Source organism: Heterodontus francisci, chromosome 19 (assembly GCF_036365525.1).
Source record: "Heterodontus francisci isolate sHetFra1 chromosome 19, sHetFra1.hap1, whole genome shotgun sequence".
Classification (NCBI taxonomy): domain Eukaryota; kingdom Metazoa; phylum Chordata; class Chondrichthyes; order Heterodontiformes; family Heterodontidae; genus Heterodontus; species Heterodontus francisci.
Window position 1 is genome coordinate 65,278,964 of NC_090389.1, and position 12,072 is coordinate 65,291,035.

General features: G+C 39.9%; 1 protein-coding gene across 1 annotated transcript in view; it reads left to right on the forward strand.

Annotated features, from left to right (window-relative positions):
• The window catches only part of efcc1 (EF-hand and coiled-coil domain containing 1), a 116,228-nt gene extending 104,703 nt beyond the window's left edge, over positions 1-11,525 (forward strand). The window contains exons 5-7 of the mRNA XM_068051808.1: positions 1,028-1,186; positions 1,461-1,530; positions 9,353-11,525. Of these exons, the coding sequence (XP_067907909.1) occupies positions 1,028-1,186; positions 1,461-1,530; positions 9,353-9,486 (363 nt within the window). The 3' untranslated portion in view covers positions 9,487-11,525. The remainder of the gene's footprint in view (positions 1-1,027; positions 1,187-1,460; positions 1,531-9,352) is intronic.
• Positions 11,526-12,072: the final 547 nt, after the last annotated feature.

Consider the following 12,072-nt stretch of genomic DNA (forward strand, 5'->3'; position numbering starts at 1 on the left):
TACCATGCCAGTGACTTCCTTAAAAAATTCAATTAGTCAGACGTCACGTACCCTTTGCAGATCCATGCTCTCTTTGATCAGCTCATACTTGTCCAAGTGCTCGGTTACCCTGTCTCTGATGATTGATTTCAGTATCTTCCTTAAAACTGATGTTAAACTGACAGGACTGTAGTTAACTTGCTTCTTCCTCTCTCCCTACTTAAATAAGGGAGTCACATTTTCTATCTTCCAATCCAAAGATACAGGGCCAAATTTTTAAATGACTGCAGAGGTGGAAATTTCCTGCCATCTCCCTATTCTGCCAAGCCCTAGGATTCTACCCCATTGCTGCCAAACCCCAGTACCATTCCCCATTGCTGCCAAACCCCAGTACCATTCTCCATTGCTACCAAACCCCAGTACCATTCCCCATTGCTGCCAAACCTCAGTACCATTCCCCATTGCTGCCAAACCCCAGTACCATTCTCCATTGCTACCAAACCCCAGTACCATTCCCCATTGCTGCCAAACCTCAGTACCATTCCCCATTGCTACCAAACCCCAGTACCATTCCCCATTGCTGCCAAACCCCAGTACCATTCCCCATTGCTGCCAAACCCCAGTACCATTCCCCATTGCTACCAAAGCACAGGACTGTCCCCAAGTGCAGCTAAACCTCATTCCCCAGTATTGCTAAATAACTCTGATTGGCACATTTTGCACAACATTTTATCATGCAATCTCAGCTTTAAAAATGGTAAGGGATAAAAATAAAATATTCTCACTCATTTACACTTTCCATAGAATAGTATAAAAGTTGTAAAACTCAATCCCCAAAGCACAAAGTAAAAATCCCATAATACCAGTAATAAAAATTGAATTTCTGTGATTCCATCTTGTAACTGCTGTTGTCCCCTAAAAGCATTTGTAACCTTATGTTACAAAACAGTGAATCCTCTGACTCACCAAGAGGAATGCCTTGGGAAATCTACTGTGTAATTTTGTTTAAATTGAGAAATGCCTGCATTTTCCCATTTGCACTTTTCAGCTGAAGGGGTCCTTACTGTGTGAACTACAACGCAAAGTGGATGAGACAGAACTGCTTCAGATGGAGCTGCAGATGTTAGAGACAGAGAGAGTACGACTGTCACTGATTGAAGAAAAACTGATGGATGTATTACAGCTCCTGCAGCAACTACGTGACCTTGTAAGTGAATGATGCCCTGACAGCTTTCAGCAATTTAATGTAATGGGCTCCCATGATAAGGAAAAGCTCATTTCCAATTGTACATTAGCAGCAATTGATGTTTTTTAATATTGTTAAACTTCAGAAAAGAGATAGGAGTTTCAGCCTATGTCACAATAAATGAATTACAAGGTTATTAAGAGTGACTTGCAAGATATTTAAGTGCCAAAATGTTAAAGTAAATGCATTTTCATTTTACAAGGTAATCAATAAGAAGTTTATTTATTTTATCTAGAATGTCTCTAGGAGATCACTAGGAAAAATCTTGCTCAGCACTTTGGAGTCCTGCAATAACCCTCAGCATGGTGAGTAAGCAGATTTATTTCCAGTTCCAGCTCTGTACTCCTTTACCCTGAATGGTACAGGTTCATGTTCATGTTCATTCACTTGCAGGTTCATGGGCGGCACAGTGGCGCAGTGCTTAGCACCGCAGCCTCACAGCTCCAGCGACCCGGGTTCAATTCTGGGTGCTGCCTGTGTGGAGTTTGCAAGTTCTCCCTGTGTCTGCATGGGTTTCCTTCGGGTTCTCCGGTTTCCTCCCACATGCCAAAGACTTGCAGGTTGATAGGTAAATTGGCCATTATAAATTGCCCCTAGTATAGGTAGGTGGTAGGGAAATATATAGGGACAGGTGGGGATGTGGTAGGAATATGGAATTAGTGTAGGATTAGCATAAATGAGTGGTTGATGGTCGGCACAGACTCGGTGGGCCGAAGGGCCTGTTTCAGTGCTGTATCTCTAAATGAAAAAAATAAAAAATAATATTCAAATAAGAACAGAAAATGCTGGAAATACTCAGCAAGTCAGGCAGCATCAGTGAAGAGAGAAACAGAGTTAATGTTTCAGGTCGATAATATTTCATCAGAACTAGGAAAAGTTAAAAATGTAATAGGTTTTAAGCAAGTGAAAAGGGGGATGGTAGAAAAAGAACAAAGAGGAAGACCTGTGATAGGGGGAAAGACAGGGGAGATTAAACGATAAAAGAGTTGGTGGTGCAAGGCCAAAGGGACACAGAAAGAAACAAAAGATGTGTCTGGAGGTGGTGTGAATGGCAGGATGGTGAACAGCTGCTGTCCAAAAGCAAAAACAAAGAAAAAGTGAGACTAAAACCAAAACCTGCAAAGAAAAAGGAAAGCAAATGGGAGCAGAGATTATGGTCTGAAACTGCTAAACTCAGTGTTGAGTCTGGAAGGCTGTAAAGTGCTTAATCAAAAGATGAGGTGCTGTTCCTTGAGCTTGCAGGAGCTTCATTGGAACACTGCAGGAGGTCAAGGACAGAGAGGTCAGCATGAGAACAAGGTGTAGAACTAAAATGATAGGTGACCAGAAGCACAGGGTCACGCTTGCAGACTGAACTGAGATGTTCCACAAAGTGGTCATCCAATCTGCGTTCGGTCTCCCAACGTAGAGTAGACCGCATTGTCAGCAGTGAATGCAGTATAATAAATTGAAAGCAGTACAGGTAAATCGCTGGAAGGAATGTTTGGGGCCTTGGAACGTGAAGAGAGAGGAGGTAAAAGGGCAGATGTTGCATCTCCTGCACTTGCATGGAAAGGTGCCAGGGAAAGGGGAGGGGATGTTGGGGTGATTGAGGAGTGGACCAAGATGTCGCAGAGGGAACGGTCCCTTCAGAATGCTGAACGGGGAGGGGAGGGCAAGATGTGTTTGGTAGCGGCACCATGCTGGAGGTGGTGGAAATGGCAGAGGATGATCCATTGGATATGAAGGCTGTGGAGTGGAAGGGACAAGGGGAACTTTACCATGGTTCTGGGAGGGAGGGGAAGGGGTGGCAGCAGAAGTGCAGGAAATGGGACAGACACAGTTCAGGGCCCTTCCAACCATGGTGGGGGGTAATCCTCGTTTGAGGAGAAAGGAAGACATATCAGAAGCGCTTGTAAGGAAGATTGCATCATCAGAACGTATGTGATGGAGACGGAGAAACTAGGAGAATGGAATGGAGTCCTTACAGGAAGCTGTGTGTGAGGAATTGTAGTCGAGGTAGCTGTGAGAGATTGTGGGCTTATATTGAATATTTGTTGATAGCCTATCTCCAGAAATGGAGACAGAGAAGTCAAGGAAAGGACGGGAAGAGTCAGAGATGGACCATGTGAAGGTGCGAAGTCTGGAAATTGGAAGCAAAGTTGATGAAATTTTCCAGTTCAGGGCGAGAGCAGGAAATGGCACTGATACAGTCATCAATGTATTGGATAAAGAGGTGAGCGACGGGGCCTGAGTAGGACTGGAACAAGGAATATTTCACATATCCCACAAAAAGGCAGGCACAGCTAGGACTCATGAGGAAAAAAAGTGTAAAATAAATAACTGAGAGTATTTTGGGAAGGGAAGAACAAACAATGTTATTTGCATCTTCACATTTTTCAAAATGGTAGGTGAATAGTATAAAAATATCATATCTGTGATGTTCTGTATCTTTTAGAATTAGTAAACAATGTAACGATTTTACAGTATTTGTGTCTATTATGTAATTTATTGGTTCAGTAAATTTTTTGTATTACAGCGATGGGCAAACTGTCAGCATGCTTGGGCTTCAGCAGGACTATGGTAAATACTAGAAACTGCAGTCCAGGTCCTGTACAACTAAGCAATTATCATTAGGAATGGTAGCATAGTGGTGATGTTACTAGACTAGTAATCCAGAGATGAGGACTAATAAACAGCAGTCCAAACACCACAATGGCAGCTTGGGAATGTAATTTCAGTTAATTAAATAAATTGGGAATTAAAAGCTAGTCTCAGTAATTGTAATCATGTAACTACCAGATTGTTGCAAAAACCCATCTGGTTCACTAATGGCCTTTAGGAAAGGAAATTTGCTGTCCTTATGTGGTCTGGCCTATATGTGACTCCAGTCCCACAGTAATGTGGTTGACTCTTAACTATCCTCTTAAATGGTCTAGCAAGCTGCTCACTGCAGTGGTACAAGAAGGTGGCTCACCACCAAGGGCAATTAGGGATGGGCAACAAATGCTGATCTTGACAGTGATACCCACATCCCATGAATGAATTTTTTTAAAATTGGATATTTACTAGTATATAAATGCAGAAAATGTCCAACAGTGCCATTGTATAAACAATTTAGATAAATATATTTAGATTTTCATTCAAGTACTTACTGAGCAAATTGTAAATCCAAAGTCATGATTGGCATTTCAAGTTTGATTATAAATATACTAATTTTATCAGAGGCAAAACACAAGCTTTTGAACATGATCCCTTAAAAACAAGATGGTGATGTGAGGAATAAAATGTCACATGTACTGAGCCAGTTTGTGTATTCTGCTCAAGATTCCCAATTGACATGACAGTTAGTTGGCAAGTTAAGACTTTGTGATGTATATGTATTCATGGTCTTCAGCAGGAACTAGGAGGAACTTTATGTAGATTTCTACTCAGATGTTATCTTCTTTGGCCTCCTTGTCTCGACAGACAATGGGTAAGCGCCTGGAGGTGGTCAGTGGTTTGTGGAGCAGCGCCTGGAGTGGCTATAAAGGCCAATTCTAGCGTGACAGACTCTTCTTCAGGCGCTGCAGATAAAATTGGTTGTCGGGACTGTTACACAGTTGGCTCTCTCCTTGCACTTCTGTCTTTTTCGTGCCAACTGCTAAATCTCTTCGACTCGCCACTCTTTAGCCCCGCCTTTATGGCTGACCGCCAGCTCTGGCGATCACTGGCAACTGACTCCCACGACTTGTGGTCAATGTCACAGGACTTCATACTCAGATATTATATTAAGTTAATTTCAGCACATAAGGGGCTAAATCCATATGGCATACAAGCTACCTGGAAAAGTAAATTTGGCCCAACAATTGAGTCCAAAATGTCGGTCAGACGCGTCTTGCTTTGAGACAAGGAGGTTCAGTAAAACATTCTAGTGACATTCATATATATATTGAATGACTACATTCACCTCAGCCCAGCAGGAGGGAGCAGATAATGAAAGATGCAGACATGGGAACGCAGTAGATAATTTGATAGACAGCTCAAATGACCAATCTGAGACTCAAAGAGTTGGAAAGGGTCAGAGATCATGTATAGCTGGAATACAAGCTGAGTTTGCAGATATTTAGAGTGGAAACAATCACAGAAGGAAAGAATTCTTTTCTTAAAGTTAGGTCTGATTAGTTTCAGGGATTTGTTAGTTAGTAAAGTGAATTTAATTTGTTAATGGGTGGAGGTGGTGTGCTTTCATATTTTTTGAAGTTATGATGCAGCAAAAGGAATGAGGTTAAATTTTGCTGAAAACAGCATTCTGGTCACTCAAATATTAATTTAAAAATATAAGAACATTGAGGGGTCTCATTGTTACAACTGCTTAGCATATGGCTGAATATTAGGCGGTAAAAGTAAACTCCTGATTATAGGATATGTGGAGCCCGCTTAAGGTAAGACTGGCGATGCTGAGCTTAAGAGTATATATAGTGCTACGACTAGGTGAGAAAGGGATCTAGGGGTTCCCTCACAGCCTTTGCCTGGTTTGACCGTAACAGGGTTTAATTTTTAAAACACTGTGTTTTTAGCTCCCCCTCAGTGAAACTTTGTTCACTGCTCTCCAATTGTAAGGCAAAGAAATCAACCAGACAGGTTTTCTAAGATTTAAACAAGAAAGGTAGAAGTTTATTAACCTTAAATTCTAATTCGGTAACAACTACAAATACGTAACACAACATGACCACGCTAGCATGCATACGCGATGAACACACACGCAGATAGAGACAGAAAAGTAGAAAGAATAAAGAAGAAAAGTTTGAGGCAATAGCTGGGATTATTTACGGTCCTTTGAGTTCGATATAGAGTCTTTAATTGCCGGTACGTCTTGGCATTTTGTTGGGGCCCAGTGCACGCTTTAAAACTTGTTTCGATGTAGGAGTCTTTTCTTTCTTGAGGGTTAAGTGACTTCAATGGATTTGGAGATTCATGAGGGAGAGCGAGAGAGCTAGCCAGGAGAGAGGCTGTCTTCTTCCAAGTTCAGTTGCAATCTGATCCAAACTGTCCTGTGAGCTGTTCAAAACCAAAAACTAGTCATGTGACTAGTTGCTTTTTTTTAAACAAACTCCTGCGTTTGTGGATTCTCCATCTTAGCAGACACCCTGGAATGCTGGCTTTCTTACACATTCAATGTCTGGTGATCAAAATCCATTTGTGTTAACTGGATCAGGGAGCAGTTCTCTTGTCTCGGGGCACTGTCTCTTAGTATGCAAATGTTTTCCAGCCAATGCTGATCTCTTTAAGCAAGGCATCTCGTCACTCTAGCAACAGTTTAAAATCGATGTTCATATGATGAAATTAATATGCCTCATTCGTGAAAGATGGGAAATTCATCACAATAGTGTAGATCCAAATTTGGTAATGCCATTCCTTTACCTCCTGCCTTAAATACTTATCCTTATTATTTGATCCATGCCTTGAAAGAATATTATGTAACCAAGTGGTGTGATATGTTCCAGTGTGCATAAAAAACATTTTCATGAGATATTGCCTTGGAGAGGGTGCAGAAGAGATTTACTAGAATGATACAGGGATGAGGCTCTTCAGTTATGTGGAGAGACTGGAGAAGCTGGGGTTGTTCTCCTTCGAGCAGAGAAGGAAATTTGATAGAGATGTTAAAATCATGAAGGGTTTAGATAGAGTAAATAAAGAGAAACTTTTTCCAATGGCAGAAAGGTCAGTAACCAGAAGACACAAATTTAAGTTGATTGGCAAAAAACCCAGAGGTAACATGAAGAAACATTTTTTGACACAGTGAGTTTTTGTGCTTTGTAATACACCGCAAGAAAGGGTGATGGAAGCAGATTCAATTGTAACATTCAAAAGAGAATTGAATAAATACTTGAAAGGGAAAAAAATTACCGGGTTATGGATAAAGAGCATGGAAGTGGGATTAATTGGATAGCACTATCAAAGAGCCAGCACCGGCATGATAGGCTGAATGACCTGTGCTGTATCATTGTTTAGTTCTATGATTCTATGATGTAGTTAATGTGCAAGTACAACAGTAATAGGGGAGTACTTTTCTGCAGCATAGCCTCTATGGAAGATTAATGGATGTTATGTCTTGCATTCCAGGATTATTTCAAGCATATAAACAGCCATAGAACTATCCAGCCAGACAGGATGTTATGTAATAACATATTTTTCAAATATTCAGGTTAACATGAAACAGATTTTGCTGATATTGTCATCTTTGGTTTTGGCTAATATGTCAACAGCCTTTCAATTATTTGTCTTCCATTCCTGATTTACCCTCTTCATTTGAAAAGTAGTAAAGTATTAAAATAAACTGTAGTATGTTGTTATCGTCTTTAAGCTTTCTTTTAATTCCTTTCACTGTCATTTTTCATTTTTTTGGCACTGTGCTTCCCCCATCTGCACCTATTTAGGCTCCGCAATCCATGCACCATTCGCAATCCTTGAGACAGAGTCTGCTTCTCAGCTTCTGCCAATATTGCTCTTGAAACAGCCATAAGAAGTGTTTAAGATTGACAACACAGGACAGCTGAGTTTTGAAACGCAGTATGTGGGGAATTCCAGATATAAACTCAACACACTCATCTTTAGTTTCCTTCATACCATTTTTTCATTTTGTTTGGTCATTTTATTCTTTCATTACCTTCCTTACTGAATCTTGTGCTTTTATGTAATTTCTTGCCAATCAGTGCTAATTGTAAAGGATTATCATCAGATCCAGATGCTGTAGCCAGCTTTTAAAACACAATAGAGAATATCTCCTGTTCAATGAAAGGGGGAAAAGAGGTAACAGTTGCACCAAAGGAACAGAGTAGGGGGAAGAGAAAATGTTAGAAAGACCAAAACAACAAAGAGCCCTGAGCCTGTAACTGAATAAAAAGAAAACTGTTTATAAAGTAAATACTGTTTATGAACAAAATAAGAGCATCACTGATAGACAACATAGTCAACCTTCCCTAATAGCTCCAAGACATCAGACTATACTTGCAATGGTGTCAACTTGATTCAGTAGCACTTTTGCCTCTGAGTCAGAAGATTGTATTTTTAAATCCCACTGAAAAGATTGAGTTTATAATCTAGACTAGCAAATCTGTGTGGTGCAGAAAGATTACTACATTGTTGAAAGGAGCCACCTTTCAAATGAGATGTTAAACCAAGTTCCTGTCTGACCTGATGGTTCTGCTGGGCATTAAAGATCCCACAGCACTCTTTAATGATAAGCAAGAAATTTTCAGTGTTTTAGTCAAAAAACAGATTACATCAAGAACAACAACTTGTAATTATACAGCATCCTTAATGTAGAAAATGTCAATTAATTCACAGAATCAAAAGAGAGACATATTAAAAGAGATGATAAAACTTTCAGTCAAAGAAGTGAGCTTTGAAGAGGGTCTTGAAAGAGGGAGGTGGAGAAAGGGGATGAGTTTAGGGAAGAAATTCCAGAGCATGGGGATTAGGCAGTTGAAAGTATGGTCACCAACGATGGGGCAGAGATGGTGGGGGTGGGGCGGGTGGCTGCACAAGAGGTCAGAGAGTTAGGGAGTGGTGTAGAGCTGGAGGAACTTACAGTGATAGGGAGGCTGGCCATGGATATGGGTAGAGAGAGATTTAGGGAGGAGAGAGGGGGCAGTGAATTCTGAGCATAGAGTGCAATGGGAGCAGACATGAAGGTTGATTTATCAAGGATTAATTGGTCATTCATATCGATGTTATTTATAGGATCTTGCTGCACACAAAATGTCTGTTGCATTTACCTACATAATTACTCACTGCACCTTAAAGTAATTCATGTATTTGGATTCAGATACTTATTATGTATAGAAGAGTCAGTTTTAAAACAACTCTAGAACTTTGAGTTTGAATCCTAATTTTGCGTAAAATTGACTCTTGGGCTTCTTCCCCACTGTGAAATGTTTTTTGATTATGTCATCACATCTGACAACACCTTTCTCCACCATACAAACATTGTGGGTCAACTAGGAAGAACTTTTATTGTGTCTATGAAGATGTGTACAGGAATGATCTTTTCACCCTCCTCATGCGAAGAAAATAAAACTCGTGATGGGTAAACTCAAGGAGGGGTGACAAAAACGGAAAACTGTTTTAATAAAAAGCATTTTAATAACTGGTTCTTTCTTACAGGAAAGGCACACATCCTGGAGGTATTGAATGCCTTGTATCATGAACTTGCTGCCTGTGAGCTTCTAACTGGCAAGCCTTTGGAAAAGACTCAAAGTCACCAGTCCCTAGTGAATCCACTGCTTATCTCATGTTGAGGACCTGCTGACTGTCTTTTTCTATTTGTTCATCAAGCACTTCAAAAATTTTCTGTATATCTACAACTCCTGTACTCTGCGCGAGTTTGTGACAATGTCATATGGCACCTTACTTAACACAATGTTAAACCTGTCAGCTAAAATAATCTGCTTTAGTAGACAGAGACTTAACTATGTAGTTCTAGTTCCTAATTGTTAATCTTTGTTATTTGAGGAAGCAAGTACTAGAGATTTATCCAGTGAATCGTGGTTAACAGATGCAGTTGGTTCAACAGAAATAGTTGTCCTTCAATAGCATTAAGTGAACCATAGAAGTATCAATATTAGGAAGTCCTCAAAATGTTTGAAAGATTTAATAAGAAAATATACCACATAAGATCAAACTGTATATTGTTTGGGAAGAAATATGAAATGAAATGCATATTTTATTCACGAAGCAATACAACAAAGTTGCCCAAAATGACAAAATATTGGCAGATTTATCCCCTGCCCAGTACCACAAAGTGTACTAAATATTTACTGGGTCAGGCCATGTGACATAATTAAGTGCAGTAGTAGCATCTAAGGAACTACAGATAGCAAAGCAGTTCATACTTAATGAAATGAAAAGCTGCAGCCATAATCCAGGCACATTATGGCATGTATCAGTCAAAACTGAGGGGAGGATTTTTAAAAAATATTTGTGTAAATGCTGACAGTCCAATGGATATTATTTCGGCAATGTATATATGTATTTATTCCTATGCCAGATTATACAAGGAAACATATCTGACAAATTTAGAGGATGGCATAATTCTAATATAGTAGTATTGCAACTTATTCTGATGTTCATAAGTAGCTGAGAGTAACATTTGCAGTTTGTAAACTGAATTAAGTGAACTCAGAGCCATGAAGCAATTTTGATTCCAGTAGATGTTTCCATTGGTCCTGGGAGCCAAACAAAGGTTAAATTAATTGGCTTCACATCAGTAAGATGCAATCTCTGGGGTTGGAGTCATTTAGCAAGCCTGCACTGATGCGCCTGACACTTTTCCTGCTCGCTAAGAATTCATCAAAAAAATGAAGGGAGCTTTGTGACTGATGGTATGGATAACCCAGCATCAGGACACAGCCATGACTCCAAACAGTGCAGTTAATGGGCAGGTTGCCCGCACAGGATTATTTTGGCAACAAACAGTGACTGTGACTGGCTCCAGGTTGCTTAGTTCCATCTAAAGCTAAAGCTTTTGGATGCATGGCTCTAGTTGTGGTTTAAATCCCCAAACTAATCAGTGAATGATCTTTCAGATTGCTTAAGAAGATGTGCTCAGACATCCATAAATTGCACCATTTATAAAGAAAATTAACTAACAATTAGTTGGCTTTTTCCTGAACTTGGGCCATTGTGTTTCACTGTATTCTTTCAGAAGTTTTGTCGAAGGCTATATAGTAAAAGTTTGTACTAACAAAGAGGAAGTGCTCTGTCTGAAAAAGAAGGCCCCAGATTGAAAGCATAGACAAGGCTTGGGAATGTTGAAGTCGGTGGTTTGTATGTGCAAAGTGGCAGATATTTTGTGTGAATTACCAACCAAACCTCAAGATATATTTCTGAAATGAACTCTGTTACATATTTTTGCATTAGAGAGAGCAATGACTAATACATCACCAGCTGCCTAATCTGCCTTGTACTTTGAGAGTGAGGCAAACATATAATGTCCTTTATTTTATATACTTGTGACTTTTAAAAATAAAGGCAACACCTTTCCTCTCTGACATATTAGATTATTGTTAGTCATGCTTACTGGCAACTGTGGGAGGATGATGACCATATCTACCCTGCACAGAAAGCATAGAATTGATAACAGCACATATGGTAGCTGTGTTAGCTCTCACCAATGTCTGTCACAAGGGCAGAATAAATGGATTCAATTGTATGGATTCAATTCAGGCAATTTCATGAAAGACACTGCAGTCCTTCATTGTGACTGCACTCAATAATTTAACTGTCAAAATTCAGCATGCTGTCAATGGCATTACGTACAGCAAAATTAAAAAGTCATTAAATTAAATAGCAACTTTTCCAAACATGAGAGTCGACAGCATTCTTTCATCTCTCATTTTCTGGGTTGTTTTCTTGTTATGTTTTTTGTATTCTAAAGCCCGCCCCTATGCTTTCCTTCCTTTAAATGTTTTATTGACATCATCTCTGTATTTTTTCCTCTTTGCACTCTGCAGGAAGAAAGGTGCTAAAACTTATATAATGACGTAGAATATGAACTTTGTTGCGCCTACTTTGCAGACGGAAAACTGGTGCACTGAGGGCCAATTTCAGGGACCAATGTCCTGTGCCCAAAGGCGCTTGAGACATCTGACCCGATTTTGGTTTGGGCCATTTTTCAGGTGCATGAGTCAGGAAATAAGCTCCTTGCATATGCTTTTTTTATTTGTTCTTTGGATGTGAACATTGCTAGCAAAGCCAGCATTTACTGCCCATTCCTACTTTCCCTTGTGTGGGGGTGGTGAGCCACTTACAACTGAGGGGCTTGCTAGGGCATTTCAGAGTGCGGTTAAGATTCAACCAGTTTGGTGTTTTAGGACCTCTCTGGG